Below are 25,580 nucleotides of genomic sequence, written 5' to 3'. Positions count from 1 at the left end.
CGGCCCGGCCCCCGACCTGCCGACTGGGCAAAGGGGGCTGCGGACCGTCCCCATGTCTCTGTTCATGTGTTTTACTTCTGGCTTGCGGGCGAAACTTGGATTTTTTTTTTTTTTTAATTATTTATTTCCCCAGGGTTTCAGAGCGCAAGGCGCGGCCCCCGGAGCACCGCGGATCCGCTCCCAGCGCGACCCCCGCCCCGATCCGGCTCCGGACTTTGCCGCTGCCCGCAGGGGCTGCCCCGCGCCCGGGCGGCCGCAAAGCCCGCACCGGATTCGCTGTCCGGAACGGGGCCCGCTCTGGCCGGCCCGAACGCCCCCTTCCCGCACCTTCCTCACAATGCCCAATTCTCACTTTGCAAAAGTATAATTACAGCTCTCCTTGGCTCCCAGAAGACGCTGCCAACTACCCCAGATAAAAATACTCTTCTCACTTTTTTTTTCCTCTTTGCAATACAACTGTCACGAGATAACAACCCGCTTACACCAAACCAGAAACAGCTACAATTAATAGAATAAGATGTGTTAATGATGTCCTCAGATTTATTTTCACGAGCAATGGACTAATTAGAGTCCATTATTCCAAAAATACTCCTGCTGCATCTTATTTGATGGTAATTAGTCCTTCAGCTTTTTTTAAACAGCACTACAGCACATTTTTCTTTCAGTAGCATAATACAAGGGATTTTTTTAGATGTTTGCATTTATTTCTTCCTTTTAAATCGGTTGGTTTGCATGGAATAACATACAATTTAATAAAACCATCTTTTAAGTGTGTTTCATAATGAATTAGGGAAGTGTTTGTTCAACTGGCTTTGCATTCTAATTCAATGTCAATATAGAGTTAGGAAAAATATCAGATAAAATTTCACTAGTACATTTGAGTCTGTTTTTCATTTTAACCAAGGCAATAATCACTTAAAGGGGGTGAAAAACATGGAGAATTAGTTTCCATGGGGTAATGCTCAACAGAAAGGCAGGGGGCAGATGCTGGAGTGCCTCATAGGAATTTGACTGATGTCAGGATGTGAGAGGTCAGGACATCTCCCAGCCCGGACATCTCCTTGCCACCTCTACTCTATGCTTGTAATAGTGTGCTAGTCACCTCACAGCTGAGGCTTAAATGATTTTCATTTAGTTCCACCAAGCCAATGCAGTCACAGTGGATAAACAGGCTGCTTTGAAAGCCAAAAATTAATTTTAATGCATTCAAAGTATTCAAATTAGAATCAATTGGAGATCTGTCATTTAAACCTTTGAGGGCAGAAACCAGACCATTCAATATATTTTTTTGTGTTATTATTTGTACTGCTGTTGGTGTGTACTGATACAAGCAGCATGGATTTTAAAAACGGGACAGCTAAAAAAACTCTACACAAATTGTCAGAAACACCAGTCTAACACCTTTCCTATCAAACAGCCACCTTCTTTACTGCAAGAGAAGACCAAGAGCATATATACAACATGAAACTGCAAGATCAAAACTGTGCACAATGTGGATACATATTAATTTCAAAGTGAAACTGAAGTCACAGAACAGATACAGACATTCAGGGTGGCTTCATCTTTGAGTGGAAACCTGTTCCTGATGAATCCCTTCCAAAGAAGAGCAAACAGTTCCTTCCTGCTGATGCAGTACTTGTTTCAGCTGCAGGTACAGTTAGTCCTGCCACATGGTCATATTCATTTTAGGGCAATTAAGCAAGCCAGAATCATACTGGAAATGGCCAGGGATGCAGAGCCACACAAAAATCTTCAGCTTGGTTTGGAATCAATGTCCCAGAGGAGGACATTAATATTTCAAGCTAGTGTTTAGTGCCTCAGAAAAATAAACCAAAGGCTTTAATCCTGGGACTCACAGTATCCATAGCTAAAAAACATACCCAGGTGCTTACATCCGCCTCCTGGAAATATGTGTGACGCTTGCATTAAACTGAGAGCACCACCAGCTGAAATTAACCCTTACAGAGAGATTTTCTGATGCCTTGCAGCACAAACTGGTATTGCATCTTTCTACCAGCTCTCATCCTCTAGAACAGCCTACAGAGGGATTCAAAGATCTTACTGTAACTTTATAACAGACTAAGTTCAAGAAACAGAGGGTAAATGTTTTTATTAAACAGTTTACATCATTTATCTAGATTAGCATTGTTGTATATTTTTACTTACAGATGTAGGTTTTGGTTATTTTTCCTTTAAAAATCTCTTTTTACTGTAAATAACATTCACCACTACTAAGAAACCCATGAGGAAACTACAAACAAAAAACATATCTGAATATCTAGGCACCACTTTAAAATTCTATTACTTTAAAAAACAACTTTGTTTGAAAAACTTAAGAGAGTTCATAAATGTTCACTGCCAGGGGAAAAATACTTTTCACATCAACACCTAAATATACACATCTGACATGGCTAAAGGAGAAAAAAAAGAATTTTCCATTCTTTGTCGGACTTTTTCAGTTGAATAATTTTCTGTCTGTTTTTGCTCATACAACTGAGTCCACTGCCTCTAAACATCTGTAATTATTGCAATAATTGCTTTGGTTGGTCCCATCACAATTCCATAGGCCATGACAGTAAAGCCTGTGGTTTATGATGTCACCAAATCCCTAAGGAAAATGTCAAGCTGCACCCCAGCCATCCAGTTGAAAAATCCGTTACAAGAAACCTCCTTTCTGAATTATCTAAATAGTTGAACAACTTGTTAGTACAAAACCTAAGACATCTTCAAAACACTGTCAAATCAAAGAAACGTTGAGGGATTTATCAGCAAGGTGAAGTGTTTCCATTGCTATCCTCAGGGCAAGGAGCAGATCACAGTCTGCAGAAGGTCCTGGCTGTATCAACCTAAATCAGCTGCTCCAGATAACAACATTTTTCAGGAAGACTTTGAGCTCTCAGGAGGTGTTGCATTAACCTTGCTGGGAAATTGCACACCAGATTCAGCAGAGCTCTGAGGCACGTTCCTGATTTTACGTCAGTGGAACACAGAAATATGTTTATATAAAAATATGCTTACGTGTTTGGTTGAAATAAAACCTAAACCCTCTGGTTTCTTTCCCCAGACTTGTTGTTGCAGTTAGCTGAGGAGCAGCTTTACCTACCTATTGTTCTCTTGCTGTCTCTTGCCCTGAGCTTCAAGCGATCATTTCTCAGGGAGAGGGAATTTCATTTTTGATTCTCGTATTTATTTTTTCATTTCAACTGAGAATACAAGGACAATATTGTTGCAGGTTGGTTTGGGGGATGACAGCTCCACCAGAAACTACAGAACACATCAAATCCCTTTTTAGGTAATCCACCAAGCTGACAGAGGGTTGCAGATTTTTGTGCGCCGTGTCAATATGTTTGAGATTTTTTTAAGACAAATAAAGGCAGTCATGTGCATTGAGCAATCCACAGTTCTTGAATGATAGATCAAGGCAGCTGACATCAGATGGAGCAGGGCTGCTTTTGGTGGCCTGGCTTGGAACTGCTAAGAATTACCACGAGAGTTTTCATACCAGCTTATAATAAATTATATATGCCATTTTAATAAAACCAGAAGACTCCAGAACCCTGCTTCAAAGTTAGTATATTTAACCATTCAGCTAGTTTTTCGGGGGCCTATTTTCTCATTAATCCACTTGACATAGTTTGTCACTCTTGTGTATACTCCAGGTTTGTTGACTCTGCCGCAGCCATCTCCCCAGCTGATAATTCCATAGAGGTAAGAGATGTCATTTTCCTCACAAGCCAGAGGTCCACCAGAATCTCCCTGCATCAAAAGTAAGCAAAGGTTATCTAATTTGATAGAAAGCAGTCAGTAGATCAGTTAAGGAAAGTCATAAAATAGGAATTATTGCACATGAGATTTAAACTAGAAAAAAAAAAAAAAAACAAACAAACAAACAAAAAAACCCAGTTTACTGAAGTTTCATTATAGAAAGCATTTTTAGTCACATTTAAATATAATGGTGTTTTTTTAAAATTACACATTAACAAAAGTATTAAAATATCAGATTTTGTTTAAAAACATGAACATTTTAGATTCAGAGACCTACTGAAAAGCATGGTTGATGTAGATAATTTTCAATGGAAGTGAACAAGCCTTTGGGGCTTGGCACTGTGTTGTAATATCAGCACTGCATGGAGGGGTTACATGGGGGCATCTGGAGAATTTCTCAATGCAGTTTATTGCAGCTTGCAGAGAACATGAGAGTTTTCAAAGAAAGGTGTTGCATACAGCCACACTTTGGGACTGTGGGATACTGTAATTTTATGTGGCATATGGGGTTCTGCGTGTGGTTGAATTTGCTACTAAGTATTTATCATGTCATTAAACCACAAACTGAAAAGCAGCCCAAACTACACTACAGCAAGGGTTAATTTTGAACATTTTTACTTCTATTAAACCTTGAACACATTTAGGACAGGGGGTTTTATTATTTTTATTGTTTCTCTTAGATTGGCTTTCTGGAGAAATTAAAATGTTAGAAATTAAAAATGTGACTTAGTAAATGGTACTGGTGAAAGCAGCTATCACTCTAATTATTTGAGACCAAGGAGAAATGTATTTTTTTCCTATCTCAAAAGAAAATTCTTTGAGACCAAAATACATAAGAAAATTTTATTGCCTTTATACTGAAGATTTCTGTTATAAGTGAAGGACATCAGATGAAGTCTTATTTGTATATTTTTCACAATTAGTCTAATTGATTGCAGTTTTGGCATCAGTGCACTAATTAAATGACAAAAGTTTCCAAGAAAATATTTTTAAAATAATCAAGGGAAACACATAGTCTGTTTGAAGTTTCTTGGTCTTGGAATATTTTTTATACATAACAGATTATTTACAGGTTAATATCCTAAGTGTACATTAAGAAAATGCAGAGGTCGGCCACTTCTGTTGTTACATTAAGAGGTCTACAGTATTTCTCCTCAGACCCCACTACAAGTCTGATAATAGGGAAAAATGAATTATTGATTCACTAATAATGACTTCATGTCATGAGCACTGTTCTTCAGCAATATCTGTGACTCAAAATCGCTGTTTCTCAGAATTTTCTCCAGACCACATGTCTTTGTACAACTCCTTTCTCCTTCCCTCCACTTTCTTTTCTCCTTCGCATTCCTGATTTCTGTTTTTCCAGGGCAGGTAGAGAGAATCAGCTGTAATGCTGTCTCTTATTTGCACTTCCTAAGAAAGGCAAGGGGAGCTGGGCAGGCAGGGTCATTTCCATCCCTCTGGCTCTGTGACCCCTTGCAGCCTCAGTCTCAGCCCTGGCCTTGAGCCACTGCTGGCTGCTGCCATTTCACTCTTGCCACCTTTCTTTGGATATGTTCATGACCTCTATGGGCCTTCCAGCACACAGTATACATGACATTCTTGCCTGCACTTACACTGCCAGCTATTAGCTATGTGCTGCCTTTTCACGAACTTATGTTAATAGAGAAAAACCCTCCTCCTTCAAAATGAGCTGTAGATGAAATCTGAAGTTTTATGTAAGGAATAATCTGATCCTTCATTTTAAGAAGACTCATCTATCACCACAACAATTCTGCATCCTTATTCAGAGCCGAGGTGTGACATAACTGAAAGTAGTGAGAGCACGAGGTCATTCCATGAAAGACTGAGGTTGCATAACACAGTTTCCTATTGACTGACATTCTACACCATTCAGTCACATCCACTATAGAAACCTCAGCTCCTTCCTCCAAGCCTCACCACTGCTCCTCACCTCCTACCCAGGTGTCCTTATTTTCCCTCAGTCAAGAGGCAGCAGCTCTGGGATTTGTCCCCACTCAGGTTCATGCTGGTTTTCCTGCTGGCACATCCCTGCCAGCTGGGCAGAAATCCATTGCCACCACCTGCAGGCTCAGCCAGGACTGGAGCAACACACCCTCCAGTGCACAGCCACTGCCTTATGACAAGGTAGGAGGAATGTAATACCCTGTAGCCCTTCTGTAGAGCTTAATTGACATTGAACATGATAAAAAATGAAGGTGGAAGCAGTCATATAAGGTTCTTTTCTTTAGGAATATTTCTTTTCTTTAGGAAAGCTATAAAATCAAAAGTAAGAATTGGAACACTGCAACATTTACGACCCAAATACATTTTTCTATCACCTGCCTAGAGATGATCCAGCATTACCTGACAAGCATCAGATTTGCTATCAAAGTAGCCAGCACAGAACATATTTTCTGTGAGTTCTGTTCCATAAATTTCAGGACTTCTGCACTTCTCCTCCGAAATAAGTGGAACCAGTGTTTCTTGCAGGACATCTGAATAACCAGATATATCTTTAAAAAATGTCCCAAAAAGGAAAAGAAAGTCATTTTTATAGAATGTCAAGAGTGTAACAGGAAAACACAAAGCACAACACATTTAACACACAATAAACACATTTAACACCTCTCAGTAGTATTCATGTTATGGACACCGTCAAAATAAAATAATTTGTGTAGTGATCACTTTCTGATCCTCCAGTCAGACTCCATAAAATAACTGTATTGCAATGTCCAGTCATTGATACATTTTGGCTTCTCTCATTTTCTAGAGACTCAGCAACAGTACCCCAGCATTCCTGTCCTCACTTCTATCCAGATGTGATAATAAATAATCCATTTTTCAAAGGCTCTATTACTTCTTTTTATCTTTAGACTACACATTTAGACTGGGATATTTGCTCATACTTTATCTGTCACAAAAATATGGCAGCTAGCTCCCCAATCCTTCTCATCTATCTACATAGGTCTTTGCTATCTCAACACTGAAGGAGCATTGTCCAGCCTCATAATCCTGAAATTCCTCCTCTGAAAGGATGGGATGATTTTTTCCACTTTTCTCAAGCTGGGTGTAAGCACTTCTTAGCCCAAAGTCTACCTGGCCTTCTCCTATCAATGTTTTCAAAGTTTCTTGATGGTGAAGTTAAAAATCTCTAGATTTTTAGTTAGAAAGTTAGAAATCAGGGGAAGGATTCACTTTACTAAAATTCCAGGTGTTGGCACTCCAATGAGTTACTTTCTCCCCTCCCAGTCCAGTGAGGTCTATCTAGCTCATAGCTCCTTCCATCCTGAAATTGGTGCAAACATTTAGTCAAAGGAACCACACTCCAAATTCCAAGGCCTATAAAGGAAGTTCAGGATGACTATTTCAGATGTAAATGTTGTAAACTCCAAAGGTAGGTATAAAGAATCCCACCAGAAGTCCCTTGCAAAACATTTTAGCAAACTCTCAGCTGTATAACATACACCTGAGCGTTATGTTTTTATTATCATCATTTTTTTTATACAAATATCAGCTCGTTTTACTCACTCTCATGCTTGTGTCCCCATCCAGAAATCTGACATTTCAACTGGTCAGGGAAAACAGTGTTACTTTCTGGCAGGCAGATGGGCTGAACAAACTGGGACTTGACAGCACAACGTTGGCCGTTCTTCTTCAGCTTAATCAAAGCTGCAGAACAGAAAATGCAGAAGGAAGAAAGTGACTGTTCCCTTTCTGTAATGGGATTGGCAGTAATGGGTCTCAAATACAAATTTAATTATCCCCTAAGCCTCTCTTAATTAAGATATTTCAATCAAAGACAGACAGACTCATCTCAACAGCACCTGATTTCACAGCAAATTGAAGGCTGAAACATTCAGCTACTCCCCTTGTGGGAATATTTATTTTATGCTATGCTCACTGAGCAGATTTTGCTTCACTGCCTCTGTAGAGAAGGGGGAAGATAGAAAATACATGTGTCTCCTCCCATCTCATAGTTAAATAACAGTGACATATCCCCAACTTTCAGCTGGAATAAGTGGGATGTGCAAATACTCACTGCTTCTGAAAGCCTGGCCATTGGCCTAATTCCAATTCCATTAAAAAAATTAATTACTCCATGAGCTGGTGTATTTCGTGTCCTGTTATAACTGAGTTCAGCAAAATTCAAGATCTTTAAAATTAAGGAATAAAACCTTGGGACATTTCAAAACCAAGCTTCTTGAAGCTACAAAATATTACATAACTTACACAACTAACTAGTCTTTACTAACCAGTCATAGGGTTGAAAACAGTATAAATACATAGCTGTGCAGCATCATGGGATTGATAATGAGTGCAGCATCATGGGATTGATAATGAAAGATTTCAAAAATTGGTTCCCTCTTTCATTTGGCTGTAAAGCAGCAGAGGGGGCTTTGTACTGTGTGGAACAAGGGCAGGATGTTGGTTTGGCCATACCACTCAAAGAGCTGACGTAATGTGGACACACCTATTAAACCTTCTCATTAGGCCTTTAGGAAGCTCAAAGTTTTGTGAGCACAGCTGTGTGGAAAGCAAGTGACCTCAATGGTCTTATTTCTCTACCAGCTACAGTTTTTGGCCTTAGTGGAACATAGAAGCAGTAACTCACAGCCTGAGAAACCCACACAAACCTTGCTCCCACATTTCCTCACCTTGCTCCTCCTCCCCGCTAACTCTGCTTCTGAATCCCTCAAATTTCCTAGCAAACACTCATGTGATAGTTGTTTCCTTTAGAAAAGTATTTTCAGCAGGACAAAACTCTTCTGTTGCATCAGAAGAAATCACTGACTGGACAGAACAGGCACCTGCATCTTTCTCCCCACAACACAGCTTCTGCTTTCTCTTTTTTTTTTTGCAGTTGGGCTTGTCTTAGGTACTCCATGTGCAGCTCTCCCTAGATTTGGTCATAGCACACTGGTGAGGCATGCCTACCTAATTTCAGAGTAATTAAAAAAGCATCATGGGTGGTTTTCACCAGGAGATTTCAGAGCAATGTCTCAAATCCAGTTTATCTCCTTGTACACTGTGACAGAGCTCACACCAACACAGAACTTGAATGCTTTTTGCAATAGAGTAGAAAATATTCACCATCTGTGAGCCAAAAAAAAAAAAAAACTAGTACATGCCTGACCTAAAATATTCTCAATGTCAGGCTATTAAATAATCTCACAAAGTGCTCACACAGCTTGATGCCCTGGGGTGACGTGACAACTTTCACAAGAGCAGATCAGAAAATAAGAAATAAGTTGCTGCTCCATTGTCATTCTGACTAATATTATGAGGTCAATCAGAAGGGCATTTAACTTCTGAGTGATAAGACAGCTGATTTTTAAATCTATCTCAGTGTAAAAAATGATTCTTAGTACCACAGGTTTTCAGAGCAGATGGGGTTATTACATTCATCTAGTCAGATCCTTTATACAATACAGACAATAGAATTTTACCAAGTAATTCCTGCATCAAGCCTACAGCTTCTGGTTCAGTTGAAAAAATGCCTAATCTCACAAAGACTTGAAGTGATGATCAATCTGCCACACAGCTAGGTAAATTGCTCCAAAGGCTAATTATCATAATTATTTAAAATTTGCAATTTATTTTTCATCTGAATTTGTCTAGCCTTCAGATGCTGTTATAACTCTGGTAGAAATAAGAACCCTCAGCATTCAAAAGCCTCTCCTAGTATCTATGATTTTTCTACTCTAAAGGCAGTTTCTAACAGACCATCTAAACTTGAAACTAGGTTGAGTAAATGGAAAATAAAACTGTCAGAAGAAAAATACTCACCAATATCATGGTCAGTAGGGTTGAACACGGAATACTGAGGATGCAAGATGTATTTCTCTATCTCAAATGTCTGTGTTACATCAGTTGTTTTATTAAATATTTGTTGACCCAGAACTACTCGAATGGTGGATTTTAGTGGACTGTAATGCAAAAGAGAGACAAGCATTACTAGGACAAATGCAGGTGGCTTTCCCGTGGCTGGGTATCCTATGAACCATTATAACCTCAGCCTCCCACTATGTCCATTCTTTACCCTCTCAAATGCCTTTACCTGTTCCCCAGGTTTCCTGCCTGCAGAGGACAAGAAAAAAGATATTACAGTGAAACCCAGGCTCTGTCGGTCCTGATTAGCCTAATTAAAGGCTGCTCCTTCTTGAAAGAAGGAAAAGGCCAGCACAGGCACTGTGCCCAGCTGCTGCTTGGCTAACAAGAATCTTTGGGGGATGTAAACACCTCTTCTAGAAACTCAACTGAGTCAACTTAAACTCAGCTTTGCCAATGAATACAAAAACTGCTCAGAAAGAAAGGAGGGATCAAAAGATGAGTCAGTGGTGGATCTCTCGTTTCTCCAGGAAAACAGTCTCCTGAAAAAAATTACAGGCATGGGCCAAGATTTAAAGGTGCTGGAACACTGACAATTCAGGAACATCTGGGAAGCTTCCACTGAAAAGATATCACAAGAGATTTGCTTATCTGTGTTAAATCTGTTGTCCAGAATCAAAAGCAACCTGGTGAAGTCCCAAAAGCACGTGGATTTAATGGGAAACTTTACAGCCAGAGAACACAGTAATTGCAATTCACACCGTCTTTTCCAACTATCAGTTTTTTACTTTAAGATCACAGTTCTCTGATATCCAGCATCCTAGGAAAGAAAACTAATAAGAACAAGTATAGCAACTGGGAAGTAAGGGACATTGGGGAATAATCAGGAAGCATTTAGGAAAGGAAATACAGTCTCTAGCTTTGAAAGCAACAGAATTCACATTTCACTCTTGTTCTAAAACCAATTCAAACTGCTTAAGTCTGTAATGAATTAAGTTAGCAAGTTTCTTCAACATTGGAGCATTCCTGTGTTTTGTTACCCAGTGCAGGAGAAGGAAATATCTGGTGTCGCACATCATGCACAGACACAGAGTGGTTTGCATCATTGCAGTTTCCCTGGTTGCATTTCTGTGCCCAACAGGTACAAAAGTACCAGTACTCCCCCAGTACTGAGTGCTCAGCAATGACCAGCAGCCATGGACTCAGAGAAAAGAGACTGGGCAATTGCAATGCAGAGAGATGCTACAAGAATTGTGCTTAAGGTTAACAAAGGAAAGGGCAAAGTGTATTCTGTATTATCAAAATACAAGACAATAAAATGTTCTTCAATTAATATGTAAGGCCATGATTTTCTCAGTATTTTTGCAGTAGTAAATCAACCTCCTTGAAAATCAAATTTTGGGCCTGTAAAACAGTGGAAAGTTCACTTTCTGGAACAGTATTTAGAATAATTTTAGAAGCACTGAATGATTCTACTAGAACTTACAGATGGTTCATTCAGGAAAAAAAGAAAAGAAATAAAACAGGAGGGGTTACAGAAAAGAAAAAAGAAATAATTGAGCTGCACAGGTATCTATTGTCGCCTAGTGGAAAACAGTTGGAATTGTGACTGCCAGAGGTACTAAACAAACAGAAGAGCACAGATTACAATGCAGTAATTATGGAAAATCTGTACGTACCAAACGACCAGCTGGAAGTGGGTGGAAATGTCCTGAACAGCTGCCAAAGTTAGTAGCTATTTCACAACATTTGAAAAACAAATGCATTGTGGCTTGAGCTCCAAATGCTTCAGTACAGCATTCACAGTGGTATTATTAGCTCTAAAAGCTATCAGTGTCTATATTCTGGCAAAAGGTTTTCTGTTTCTCTTGGCTTCTTTACTATGCAAAGGAACAATGGGTATCAAATGATGTAATATTTTTCCCTTGAACGTGATCAAACTGAAATCAGGGAAAGTGTTGAGCATTTGTAGAAAATTAAGTATTTAGAATAAAGTAAGAGCATTCTATAATCAATATTTTCTCCAGTGTCCCACAGGAGAAAACAAAAAACTCTCTCAAGAAAATCAGCTTCAGCAGTTCGACTGTTTAGCTCTTCCATGTGGCTTTTTGTTAAGCTCAGCCCACTCTATTTGTGTCAACCAACAGTAATTTATCGTCTCCAATAAATCATTGCTTGGCTGTCCCAGCCTTTCTGAACAAAACACAGCAGAGAGCACAGTCATCTCTGTTATATCTCAAAACAGGCATAAACATTCAGAAAGGTAACCAAGAAGAAGATAAATACTTCTGCTCCCCTGCAGGTTCTTGCACATGCAATGCCCCATTCTATGTGCTGTTTCACCCTACCTTATTCCTTTAGTCAGGGTATTTAGACTCTTTGAGACTCCTTAAGGAACAAGATAAGAGCTTATGGGATTATAGTAGTCCAAGCCATTTTTCAGATCATGAAGAGTATTCAAATTGGCAGAAAATCCTTTTGACACATTGGTCTTTTATAATCTCATCTTTTTTCTTGTTTCAGTTCAGGTTTGTTGTGAGGAGCTACTGTCACACTAAGGAGTGAGCTTACCTGTGAGCAAAGCAGTGTGCTGCAGACACAACCCAGCAGGTCTGAACCAGGCTGCCACCACAGAAACTCTCTCCAATATATATAGCTGCTGTCCAGGGGTGAGATCCAGGCAGAGATGAAGATCCCCCAATAATCCTAGGTCTCACAAAACTTCTTTTTTTATGTCTTCTTCCACATGGTCTTTTGGTGATTGCAGAACTATCTACTGTGGCTGGAACTAGTGGCCTCCTTTCCCTGCTTGCTGAGATAAAAAGGGATATGGCTTCAGACTACCAGAATCTTTATGTTTTGGAATTAAACACCCTGTGTCATACATCTTCAGGATGTAGACCTCTCATTGCTCACACAGGTCCACTCCCTTTTCTGGGCCTGTAATTCACAGGTTGATGAAAATTTTTACCAAAACATCAGTAATTTCTGGCACCTTGCATGCTCTAGCAGAAGGTTTGGTGATATTGGGATGGTTGTGACCAAAACAGTAGTATGACACTGCTGCTATTTCAGGACAAGAATCACAGACTGTATCACAACTCCAAAAATGCAAAGGAATCCTGTTGTTCACTGGAAACAGTAACATATTCAACACTTCTGGGAGCAGCAGAGCATACAAAATTATACAGTGAAACCTTGTTGTAGTATCAATAAATCTTTATTCATTCATAACATGGATTTTACGAAAGCCTTTACATACCACAACTTGGAATGTCACAATACTCCCAAGACAAACTGCTGTCCTTCATGATGTAACACCAGGGCTTATCATCATCATCTGGATTTCTGGTTAATTCAGGGGAAGAGGGAATTACAAGCATTAACCACAGTGTTGTTCCAAGCTTCCCAAATGTTTTCTTTTTTCTCTTGCACCATGCACAGCATTGTCAGGGCTCTCAGATTTTGAGCCGTCTGACAAAGTACTCACCCACAAGGGTGAGCAGCTTTTCAACATAATTATTCATCTTAAAACTAACCAAGACTAAGGCTCTCTAGGACATGAAATACTGACATGACTGAACACATGTGAAACTTGCCTACAAGTATTTGGATGCACGAGCACATTCACAGCATTTAACTACAGCCCACACTGAAGTGCTTTCACAGGTATCAGCTCAGCTATTTTCAGAACTAAATCCCATAGGAGAGATTCCTGGTTTAGGTTATTTTTTAGGCAAGGAGATTCCAACACAGGTAGAATCATAGAAAATCCATAACAAGAATAGCTAGCAAAAATGAATTTGCAAATCTCAGGTTCACATTCCCTGGAGAGTCTGAGGAAATGAAAGACTATTTCAAGAAAATATTGTATTCCTCAGAAAGGTTGGGAAAAGACAACGGAGTAATGGAAACCATTTTGCTCTTTATTACCTTGGTGTTAAACAGATTTTGGTTTGACTCCATTAGGGTTTCTCTGTGGTACAGCCTGTCTTTATCAGCGCATTTTAAGTGACCAGAAATCTGTCCAGTTTACACCTCCAAGAATATAGGGAGACTTTATTAGACCAAGAAGAATAGACAAGGTAGTTCAGAGCTCCAGGTAAGCAGTAATTCTAATTTCAGTTGGATTTAGCACAAGTGCTATCTTTGATTATTTTTTCTTTTTCAATCTGACTGCTCTTCAGAAAAAGATAAGAGCACTTTCAAATTCTCAGAACTGAATAAGCAACACAGGTTGAGTCATCTTCCGCCAACAATGTTTCTAAATTAGACTATTTGAAGAAGAAGATATCTGCAGGATTATATAGTACAGCAGAGATATCCCCAGAAATTGTAACAAGCTGACAAAAAAGTGAAAAGCTTTTTTCTCAGCTCTACAGAACATGAACACATCAGCTCCTACACCATTTTGTTCTCTGCATTTCAAATCTGGAAGTGAATATTGGGCATAAATGATGTATATCAAAGGGCTCAAGTTTCATCAAAGCACAAAATCTGTGCCAGGTAAATTGCCACACTGTGCTGGGACACCATAAATCAAATATTGAAATGTTTGCATGAGGAGCAAGCCCTGGAAATCAAGGTGGGAGGGTTTAAAGGATGGGGTAGGAATTGTTTACTGTTGGTTTGTGTTACATAGAGAAGGGCTACTTTCAGCATTCATGCATGCTTTTTATCACCAAACAAATTAAGAAGTGCAATAGATTCTGATTTTCCTGAACTACTGGTCTAAGTTCCATTAAAACAAAAAAAAAAACCACACACACACACACATACATAAAAATAAGCAATCAAGCAAACAAACAAAATCTTCAATCAAGCAATCAAGCAAACAAACAAAAGGCATCAACCAGTAATTTATGGAGAATCATCTATAGTTTGGCAGGTTTAGCATTTACTCATCTCCAGGATGAGAAATATTCTTTCTAAACAAAAACATTTCCTTTATTTGTGGATATCCATTGAGCTCATGGATACCTCAGAAACAGGGGGAAGAACATAAGGTGACTGAGGAGAAGGCACAAACCTACATAGCACAAGCTATTTTCATTATAGCTTAAGTGCATATAGAAAACTTCAGCAGAAATGTAGTTTATCACTATGTGGTGCAGTCAAAATTGAAACACTGGGACATCTTCTTTGGCAATAGTTTTCCTTTGTAAGAAATCAAAAAACAAATTTCACATCCCACTTCAACCTTATTTAAATATAGTGCTTTGATTTTTCATTTTCAAATAACTTTTCTCTTTTGAAAATATTTCTTTATGGTATGTCTTTCACAAGCAAAGAATAAAAAGTCAAATTTAGCCATTTCAATTTAGCTAGTGCATTGATTTCTCTTTTTGGATAAGCATTAATGAACAATGTCAAAATTTTTGCATTATGGTTTCATTTGGGAATAACACTTCATTACTCAGGGGAAAAGAAAAGGACCTGGAATTTCCAACATTATTTTGTGTCTGAGCTTCTCTCAGCAGCTATTGATTGAGCCTATCTACCAGATCTTGTCTTCTGTGCAATCACTCTTGTCAGGCTGACTGATTACTGAAGTCAGTCTAGCTTCCCTCAGACAGGGGAACCCTGCTTTGAGATCCCTGGCCCTTCTCATTTCCACATCACATCCATCTCTGGATGTACAAACGCAGGACAAACAAGAACTTTCCTCACCGGCAGTAAGGGAAGGGTCCCACGCCAAGCTCCACTGCTTTCCTAATGCTGTCAACATGAAGCTCTTGGTAAAGCAGGTCAGAATTCCAAGGCAAGCAGCTGTGTCCAGAGATGGTTGTGTTGGCTGTCCCTCTGTAATCCGTGCCATTGCCGACGTAGCACCGTTGGCTCGGGACTGGCAGAGGAAGAGACTGGTCAGGAATCAGGAATCAATGCTAAATGCCTGTTAAATACTCACTTCACAGCTGAGGTTTGAAATGAGAGCCCAACTTTGTAATGCCTTTCTCTTTAAACAGGACCTGAATGCACCAAAGAATTTTTTAATAAAGAAAAAAGGAACCCAAGAAGTTAAAACCTCTGCTTAAAATTTGTAGTAAGTTAACCTCATTTTACACAGGAGCAAGTAACTAATCAACAGACAGAATAACAGAAAATTAGACCTAAATTTTGTACTGGATATGGAAGATTTCAGTCAGCAGTCTGCAGCAAAGTCAGCAATATGGCTGGGATTCCTCTGTCTAATTTTAGACACAACCGAGCTCATCTCTGGAGGCTCCCTTTTAGTTAATTAAGAGAAACAGAGATTTCTAGTACCAAACTGATGCAGCCTGTTTGAGGTAACTTTCTTAAGATGAGGTAAACACCATAAACTCCTGTCCACATTGAATGAATCTCCATTGAAAATTTAGGGTGCTTAAGGCAACCAGCTCAAACAGAAAAAAAGTACTGAAAATAACATAGCACTGCTCTGCAAGTGCTTCAAGGGCCTGATTTTTGTAAATAATTCTTTTAATGGCCTCATATGTACCCATATATATATATATATATATACAGACACTATACTCATGTATATTACAAATGTGTAGCTACATGTTGCAGATACATCAATTTTGCAAAATTCTAACTAGTAGGCTGAATTTTCTTATTCAAAACCCACATCTTTATCACCTGCATAAGGGCTATTTCTTCAGCTAGATCTGACACATACATACTCTATGACCTGTATACTCAGCTGCCAAGATCTATCAACAGCACATACCAGCATTATGGCTGAAAAACATATGGGGATGTATTTGTATACAAATAGCTACACTGAGCAGAAAGCCTACACCTCAAAACACAGCTAAGAGCATCCCAAAGGAAACACAAAACCATCTAATGCACAAAAAGGATTAATTGTGACCGAGCCTCAGAGGATTTCTCGTCCCAGCCATGTCAACGTGACATGTCCTTGACATGTCACAAGACTGGTGGAATCTCCTTCTAAACTTATAGGCATACTTAAAGATATAACATCATTGACCAACTGTTGAAAAACACCCTCTGAGGATGATCCATCACACCACACAGTGCAGACAGCTATTGCCAAAGACCAGTTTATTTTGACAGAATAAGGTGACACATGAACCAGGGCACATAACCAGGGCTGAAATAATGAACCACAGTGCTGAACTGCTGCTGTTAATTACCCTGCCAAGTCATCAGTGGAGTGACAGACCTCAAAACCACAAGCAAGCATATGGCATAAATTTGGGAGGTGAAGGTCAAGAAGTTAGGTGGAAGAACATTAGTTAGTATGCAAACACCTAGCTAAATGCACTCTACCTTGGCCTGGCAGACACTTCTGACATGCTGAGATCACAATTTCTCCCACCCACAACCTGAATCAAATTCCCTTTATTCAATGACTATAAAAATAACATTAAATCAAACTCATGTTTTAAAAACCATAATCTAGGAACTCACAGAAAATAACTTGCCTATCATTTGTATTGTTAGCAAGAGTAACCATGTCTTGGCAAACCTGCCATTTAATTTTCCAGGAAGTTGCAAGTTACCCTGCTTTGTTTGTCTGAAACAGTGTCATGAAAATACCACAATCATGCTGGATGCTAAGTTTTTTCATTTATGCAGGTGCTGTGTTTACTTGTGCTGTATTTATTCATTCAGAAACAATTTAGAGTGGCTACTTTTATGAGAACCAAACAAGGGGTTGCATTTCAGCACAGACCCAGGGCCATATTCTGCAATACCTGTGGTTTGGATGTCTTGCAGATGGTGTTTACAATTTGTGCTTATCCTTGTCAGGCTTAAAATCCAACAGATTTCATCAGGTCTGCCAGTCATTGCTAAAGCTGCCAGCATATTTTAACTGGAAGAATTTGGCCTCTTTCTGTATCATCCCTCACGTTCTCCTCCTGTAGCTAAGATGTTTAGATTACATCTTGCACTTGTTGAGGGGAACTGTGATATCTCTCAAGAAGTTTTTAGTTTCTTTTTTGTCTTATGAGGAGTATTTTGGAAACAGGCATAACTTGAGTTAATTTGCAACCTGTGGAAAGGCTTCTGAGGTGAAAAATTAACATTCATTAGCAGCTTTCCATTGGTCTGTGCTCCACTCCAGACTCCTTTACCTGACTGGTTGGCAGCAGCACCATGGTACCCAGTAAGGCCATGCGAAGTACCTGCAATGCTTTGTACATTTTATCACCTATAATTCAGGAAAAACAGTTTTTAAAAATATCTCTGCAATTATTGCAGTCATGTAGACCTTTGCCTCTAATTCTCTTTTTTTGAACTGTTACAGCACTGAAAAACTCTCTTTTTCCCCCTTTGTCAGAAATAGTGCGTAGGTGGTCTGCTTTCAGCAGTTCTTAATGGATTGCTCTGACTGGGAACTGTTCAGTCCCAGATCCACATAGCTTCCACAATGTCTCACAACTCTGAAACATATTTATTTTTTTAAGTGGAAGAAATTAATAGAGGATGTGATATGTGTTTTCTTGTTCATTCACTTCACTGTACTACCACAAATCACTGCTAAGAACAGAAATGGCCTAAATTTTCAGATTATGGAAGTTTTGATGCAAATGCAGATTCAACTTACTCTACAGTCCTATGCCACTATCACCCCTGTTAGCTTATTTTCAGAAAAAATATTAAATTTAAAATTATAAATAAGTTTTTGTTGTGTTTTATTTTTTCAATTTAAGGTATTTCAATAGCTCATGTAAAATATTACACATGTTAAGATTTTGTATTTTATAAGCAAGTCACAGCAAATCTCTGCCTTTTCCAATAAAACAGGTTTGGGTCTTAAAATTAACAGCAACCTGAAATAGCAGTTCTAATTGCTAACTTTCTGAAAGCATTTCACAAGACTTTTATGTCTCCAGATCTTGTTTCAAGTCTTGTAGTTACATACCTGAACATTTCTGGGAGTTTCTTTTGAAACTCTCTGCAGAAAACAATGAATCTTTCATGTTTCCTTTTCCCCAAAACACCTCACCATCAATTTTCCTGATGTTTTTGAGCTTGGAATGTTTTTTGGTTTTTTTCCAGATACACATCAGCTGTTTCATTCTATTTATAAAAATATGTTTTTCCACCAATGGTTCTGATTCTGGGACAGGATGGTTTAAATAACCCTTTCATTCAGCAATGCTTTGATTTATCCCTGACCAACATGTAATTCTTTTATGAAGTACAATGTTAATTTTTTGCATCGTTCTATGTAAGCTGATGGCAGGAACAGAGAAGGGGGAAGAGGAAAAGAACGTATCCAACCTAAACCTCCCCTGACTCAGCTTGATGCTGTTTCCTCAAGATGATCAGCACTGAACAATGATGTTCTACACCCCTGCATTAACTTATTGCTTACACAACCTCAACATTACAGGATGTGCTGCCCTTCAAGCCATCCTTTACAAGGGTATAAGCCAAATTTCCTTTTTCCATGAGTTCAGACTCATGGGCTGCCTGCAGAAGGGTTGGTCCTTTCTTCATTCAGCCAGAAGTTCCCTGATCTCCCTTCCCGGGTAGCTGTGAGCTGCCCTCAGAGATGAAAGGTGTGAAAGCCTTTGATTTGAGGGAGCTGCACTTCCCCTGCTGCACAGGCAGACAATGACTACTCTGGGCTGGCAGTAAATGTGTGAGAGAAAGGAGTCTGGTACTTACGGAGATTGCTCTTCCAGGCATCTCATCCCATCAAATTGTGCACTGAAACACAGCACACACAGACACACACACCCTGCCAGGTGTTCTGAGAGCAATAAGGCAAATATTCCTGTGCTAAATGAAACAAACACCATGAAGAGATCTTTAAAATACATCCACCCAGTACTGCTTCCAAAGGAAGATTTGACTTATCTTCCAGTGTGTTCCTATGCCACTGAAAATTGCTGTAAATATCTAGGGAGCAGGCTCCACTGAAGAAACCAGTTGCCCTTTTTCACTCATTAATGATGAGAATGTGAATTCTGATGACATGAGGCAGAGGATTGCATGGCAGCAGCACCTGGACTGTTCCTGGCTTGAAGCAAATTGCTTCACATTTTCCTGCCTTTCTGTGAATGTGAGCCGTAATAGCACCCACTGTGGCTTTCAGAGTTTAGAAATTAATGAACACTTACCACAAGTGAAATGTAAGGGGACCTATGTATCTATATTTCAATATAATTCAATCATACTCTTACAATATATAGCTATATTTCAATATTTCTTTTTGGGGTCATGAACAGCAGATTGAACATATATATAACAAATAATTGATTCAAATAATTGTGTCACTTTCTAGTTGTTGAATAGCAGTACAACCTCTGGACTGACAGCACCTAACACTGGAATGAATGCCTGCTGAAACTGCAGCCTGATTATGGCACAACCAATCTGTCTGAGCTAAAAGCTGGGCAGAAAGGTGGGAAAATTGGCATCTTTTTGTAATTAATTAATCTAGCAGAAAATTAACATGTAAAACAAGGATGGATTTAAGACTGGGGGAAAAAAAGTGATTTATATGCACAAAACCTCTTAAAGTTGCGTGCTGACATGAGGATGGCACATTACATTTACTGAAACTAGACATTTTTTAATATATTTCTTCTTTAAAGTCTCTTTGTCCCTTCATACTTGCCAATGCTTAGATCATCTGAGGTAAAACTGAAGAGATTTATATCTGTTATAAAAGGTAATGTACAAAGCTAACTTCTCAATAAGTTGAATTCTTTAATATAAAAGTTTAAATCCAGAAATCTATAAACTCTGCCAGTACTTTCTTATAGCTTAGAAAAGTAATATCCTACATAAGAGGAAGGAGTGGCTTTTTTTCCATTTCATTTTTCTATTTATTATGTTCAATTCTAGTACAATAGTTAAGATTTACAGAGACATAAATGCAATCCAATAGGTAGGTATATAAAGCTAATAGGAGCAATATATTTAGGAAAAGGCTGTCAAGAGCTAGGGGAAAGAAATTCTGGCAACAACAAGCCAATATTGGTGCTATATTACTCTGACAGTTACACAGCCTGCCATACAGGATTTTGAAGAATATCTGAGTGCCTAATTCATAGTGAAAGCTTTCATTCTTTTGAATATACCTGTAGGTTCTGATGTGCTTAGAGACTGAGCCAAAATAACTCACTGTGCAGGAAAAGGAACAGACTGTGTAGCAGTGAATGATGGTCAGCAGAGGAGCAGCTGCTCTGTGGAGAGACTTTAATGAGAGATGGGGGTCTCTTGAGCCCCCAGAGCATCCAGAGTAGGCTGAGAAAGCAGAAGATTGAAGAAACAAACAATGCAGTAATCCAAGGATGAGCTGCATCTTCCACATCTTCCTTTCAACCACCTTCCTGACAATTACACAGGACAACAGTCTGCATGGGTTAAGAGATGTCAGTCCTCTTGCACTGCAAGAGAAGATGTGCCCTCTGTAGCATAATGAACTGAAACCACTGTCACATCCCAAACACATCACAAATAGGACTAAAAACACACTAATGGCTTTTAATTAACCAGCACCCAGTAGCACTGCTGCCAAGTCAGGCACTCTCACAAGACTAAGGACTAAGCAGCTGCTTCATATTGGAGGCTGCTGATATTAATCATATTAGTTTATACTAGGATTAGAACAAAGACTTGTCATCTAAAAAGGCAACACTGTAGGAATAGAGGGCAAAACACAGAAAACTTAGTGCCCACCAGCATCTGGAAGTGCACATCTATGTAAAAATAAAGAAGTAATTTGTGGATCTTGAACCTACTTCTATCTCTGAGAAATCTTTTCCTCTTCTTTGTTATCTGCCTTATCTTCCAATCCTTACAGAGACAGTCCTTGCTGTATGCCATGCTGCTACCAGCACAGCTCATTAGCTCTCATCTCTAGCCCACATTTGCCAAGGTGTCAAACACAAATTACTAATCCATAACCCCAATGCAAACAGTATTTCCTTCATTTTTGTTTTTCTCCATATTAGCCAAAAGCTTTATTATGGCCCTAAAATTATAAAGAAGGCTGGGAGATAAGAAGAGCCTGTCATTGCTCACATCTGTCACCTCCGTAAATGACATGGAATGGTTGTTTTGCAAAGCCACAGCTGTCTCTGGTCTCCTGTTCACCATCCCCTGGAGTGGCACTGTCTCAGTGCAATGAATCACAGGTAGGGGCTTAGTGGACAATGCCATGCTCACCCATCTCTTCATCTTCCAGGGCCTCCTTCCACTGATCATTGCAGGCAACAGTCCACTGGGCATAGTTTTATCCTTATAACTCCAGCATTGTAGAATTTTATTTTAATAATTCAAAATCTGATAAAAATCCAACCCACCATTACTATTTCTGCAGTGGCACCCTAGGCTTTCTCTTCATTATCCTTGCATTATTAACCCATGCCTTCCCCTCATTCAAATTCCATGGTGACCTCTAAAACTTGTCCTGTGCAAATACATAATCACCTCTACAAGCCATATTAATAAATAATATGTATTAATACATAATGTTGCTTTTTTATCTGCTGCTCCACCTATTTTTCCACAACTGCGGAGAAAGAACGACTTTATTATTTTCCAGCCTAGTCACATTATTAAGCTCAGTGCTTCACACAAGCAAGCAACAAGCATCATCCCAGCCTCACTTAGAAACCCTTTTCAAGCCTTACTTACAGATCCACTTGTCCAAGTTCAGTGGGGGACTGACTGACCAGTTAAATGCTCATTTATCGTTGTCAGCCAAGGGACCTTGTTATTATACTTCACCCTGTTTCCCTCTGCATTTCTAGAAAGTAAAAAATCAAACACTAATCCAAAAGCATTCTACTACAGGGTAAATATAAAGCAGAAAGTTAAAATTCATTATCTTATGTCTTCTTCAGAAAACAAAAAATATTTAAAACTTTCCTGCCAGCCTCCAGAGCTGAATTTCCTTTACTAAAGTAGCTTTTTTAGTAGAAAACTGCCAACACACTATTTCAGTAAATGAACCACTAAAAAGGTGGGTTTGCTGTCATTTTTTGCTAATTCTATTACCTCAAACTCCTCCAGTTTAACCCCTAAAGATGTGGCCAAGAAGTTTTGGGGTTTTTTTCCTGTAGGTCATTATATATTCAGCTATTCTATCATCTTCCTTTTCTGAAAATCCTCAGCCTACTTCTGACATACACCACATCTCCTTACATAACCAGAAGCTTTCCACAATTAGAATTCCAACCCATGCTATCTTTAAAGATATGGTACCCCTCTAATTCAATTATCCACAGCCTAATGAGGAAAATACCCCCAAACACTACAAAGCAGAGTTTTGAGAAATACCTTCACCAACTTCACTTTTCATGACCAAAATATTATCAAAACCATTATCAAAATATTATCAAATCCATAAACTCAAAATGTTTAATCCTCTGTGCAGTGCTCCCAATGCACTCAAACCCAGTGCAACCCACAACCACAGTGAGCAAATGCTTCAGGAAAAGACTTGGTGACTAAGAGAGTAAATATACCCCACTAACATATCAGAATATAAATAAAGCATAAATAATAATACATCAAGAATGAATTTAAAATACAAATAAGCACCCCAAATGTAATAACAACTGACATCCAACCAACAGTAACAAAGCTGTGGTAAGAGAAAGGAAGTGCTTTTACATGGAAATCTGGCAAAATATATATTCATTTCCATTCACATTCCATAAACTAAAGCAAAAACTGTGAATGCAATGGTGGGGTTTCAACCACAGAAACCTGAAGGCACTAACCCCCTGAAAAAAAATATTTCTACATCTCCTTCCTTTACCCTTAAATTCCCTTTAACTTCTCCATAAATGCATATTATAATGAATTATCTGTCCTCTGGCCAGATAACTCCTCCTCTATATCCAACATCTCCACTATGGCTCCTATCTGTTCAAAGAAACATAAAATGTCAAAGTAATTTTACAATTACATATTTATAACTGTTTGTCATCAATTATCACCTCCAGTAAAGCTAAATATTTACAAAGTTAATTATCTACAAATAAATCCGCTCTCCATTTCCAATGCCAGCCTGGGCTAGAGATAAAATATTCCACTCCCATCTTTCTCAGGTTTCACTTCTTGCCCACATTTGCCACTGCTAAAGTGGTTGGATTTGGGCCCTTTTGATAAATTTCTGTGTTCAGTGAGACAACCATTGCTACTCATGACTGGGCAATTGATTCTGAATCTTCCCCTAGAGCCTGGATTCAGAGCTGTCCCAGCAAGAGCTGTTTCCAAAGAGAATGCAGCTACTCTTTTAGCACAAAATCCTTATTTCTGCTTTCAAAGAGAATGCAGTCACTCTTTTAGCACAAAATCCTTATTTCTGAAAACAGGTGCATATTTAAGGACAGTTATTATGAATTGAACTTAATTAAACATGGTTCCTTGAACAATTTTAAACAGCATCTCTTTGGGGAGAGATTTGTTGGTGATGCCTCTAATTTCCTTCAAAATTAAACTTCACTGAAATCCTATGCATATAAACTGTCTCAGAACACTTTTTTAAATGGCAGTTCTTTCTTAAGTACTGCAAGTTTCTTCTTTAAGAAGAAAATAATGTATTGCCACAAAGAATAGAAATCTATATTAGAAACTGTCTTTTGTATATCAATCTCCTTTGTGATGGATATCTCCTCTGTTACTTTTATCATCTCTCTTTTTTATTTTAAGTCAGCTCATGATTTTCCAGTAGCTATATGGTCATTTATGATAATAGTCTAGCAATATATATATACATACACATATATACACGCACACACACATATATGATGATTGTTTGCAAGAGAATTTTAAGATCAAAGATGAGTTTTGAGTACTGGTAGGGACATTATAGTCCAAAAAGTAATGGACAGATAAATAGGTATCTTTAAAATCACACAAAGTTATGATTATTCTGTTACTCACTCTTCAAAGGGGAAGAATAAAATTACCAGGCAGTAGGTTTTTTGTTAACAATAGAAAATAGTTCTTTTCATCACATCTATTTATAATCTGGGACTTCTTGACATGGAATGCTGTGAAAGGGGAAAGCATAATGGAATACTGAAGAATTTAGACAAATTCATGGAAAACAGGTAAAGGTCTGACAGATATGATGGTCCAAGCATCTGCTAAGTATATCCTCAACCAAGAGGTGTTTTCAGTACTTTTCTCCTGGTTTTGCTCCTCAGTCTACTGTACCAGTGCTTGAGGCACAACAGCACTAAAGCTTGTGATCTGATGGATGAAGGATGGTACTTCATTTATTAATATTTTTGAGTATAATGTTTAATATTTTTGCATAAAATGTTAAGATAAATTTGCTGGTTTTTCATTAGATTCATATGAAGGCTGGTTATTCTCTGTGTAAGTCAAGGGCAGAGGATACCTCAAACATATTACATCTCAATAACAGTCTGGGAGACTTCCTGTTTATTAAATTGGTTTCTGCTTAAAAAAAAAATCTAAGAAAACATTTTTGCATCACACCTTAGCTTTAAGGTTGCCTCTTTAACTGATAATTCAGAATAAAGTGCACTTTGGAAAGGAAATACTGTAACACTTTCTCTGAATCAAGCATTGTAGCCACCAGCTATTCCAACTAAAGGGTAACCTCACAAGTACATCCTGTTAGACAAGGGAAACTGTACAAGACAGTAAAAAGGAAACAAAGGAAAAAAGCCATTTCTGTTCACTGCATCAAATTAAAGTGTTAAAGAAAAAGTTAATCCAACAAATATTTAAAAATAATTTCTGAGCGCTCAGAGAATACAAGGCACTTTCACCAGAATGCCATTGCCCTACTGTGGTGATAGTACCAGGTGTGTAGACCTGAAGATTAATTTATTTGCATTAATTTAGAATGACTGCATCTTGACAAAGAGTTTTTTCTTTTTTTAGACTTTTTGCAAGGCCCTGACACACAAACACAATCCTTCAGTTCCCATTCTGTGTAGGGGTGTTAGGAAGCTGAACACGGATTGTAAGCATCCAAAGCCACTTGTTTAGTAAACCAAATGTTTGCTTTATTATTTTCAAGC

General features: G+C 38.6%; 1 protein-coding gene across 1 annotated transcript in view; it reads right to left on the bottom strand.

The window, feature by feature from the left end:
• Window positions 1-3,031: 3,031 nt before the first annotated feature.
• Window positions 3,032-25,580, bottom strand: part of HGFAC (HGF activator) — a 39,619-nt gene continuing 17,070 nt past the window's right edge. The window contains exons 8-14 of the mRNA XM_064712161.1: window positions 15,268-15,442; window positions 12,860-12,945; window positions 12,169-12,409; window positions 9,556-9,695; window positions 7,297-7,437; window positions 6,133-6,281; window positions 3,032-3,756 (exon numbers count right to left, since the gene is read on the bottom strand). Of these exons, the coding sequence (XP_064568231.1) occupies window positions 3,586-3,756; window positions 6,133-6,281; window positions 7,297-7,437; window positions 9,556-9,695; window positions 12,169-12,409; window positions 12,860-12,945; window positions 15,268-15,442 (1,103 nt within the window). The 3' untranslated portion in view covers window positions 3,032-3,585. The remainder of the gene's footprint in view (window positions 3,757-6,132; window positions 6,282-7,296; window positions 7,438-9,555; window positions 9,696-12,168; window positions 12,410-12,859; window positions 12,946-15,267; window positions 15,443-25,580) is intronic.

Source organism: Zonotrichia leucophrys, chromosome 4, assembly GCF_028769735.1.
Source record: "Zonotrichia leucophrys gambelii isolate GWCS_2022_RI chromosome 4, RI_Zleu_2.0, whole genome shotgun sequence".
Lineage (NCBI taxonomy): Eukaryota > Metazoa > Chordata > Aves > Passeriformes > Passerellidae > Zonotrichia > Zonotrichia leucophrys.
Note: the sequence above shows the minus strand (reverse complement) of the source record. Positions and strands in the feature narration are given on the sequence as shown.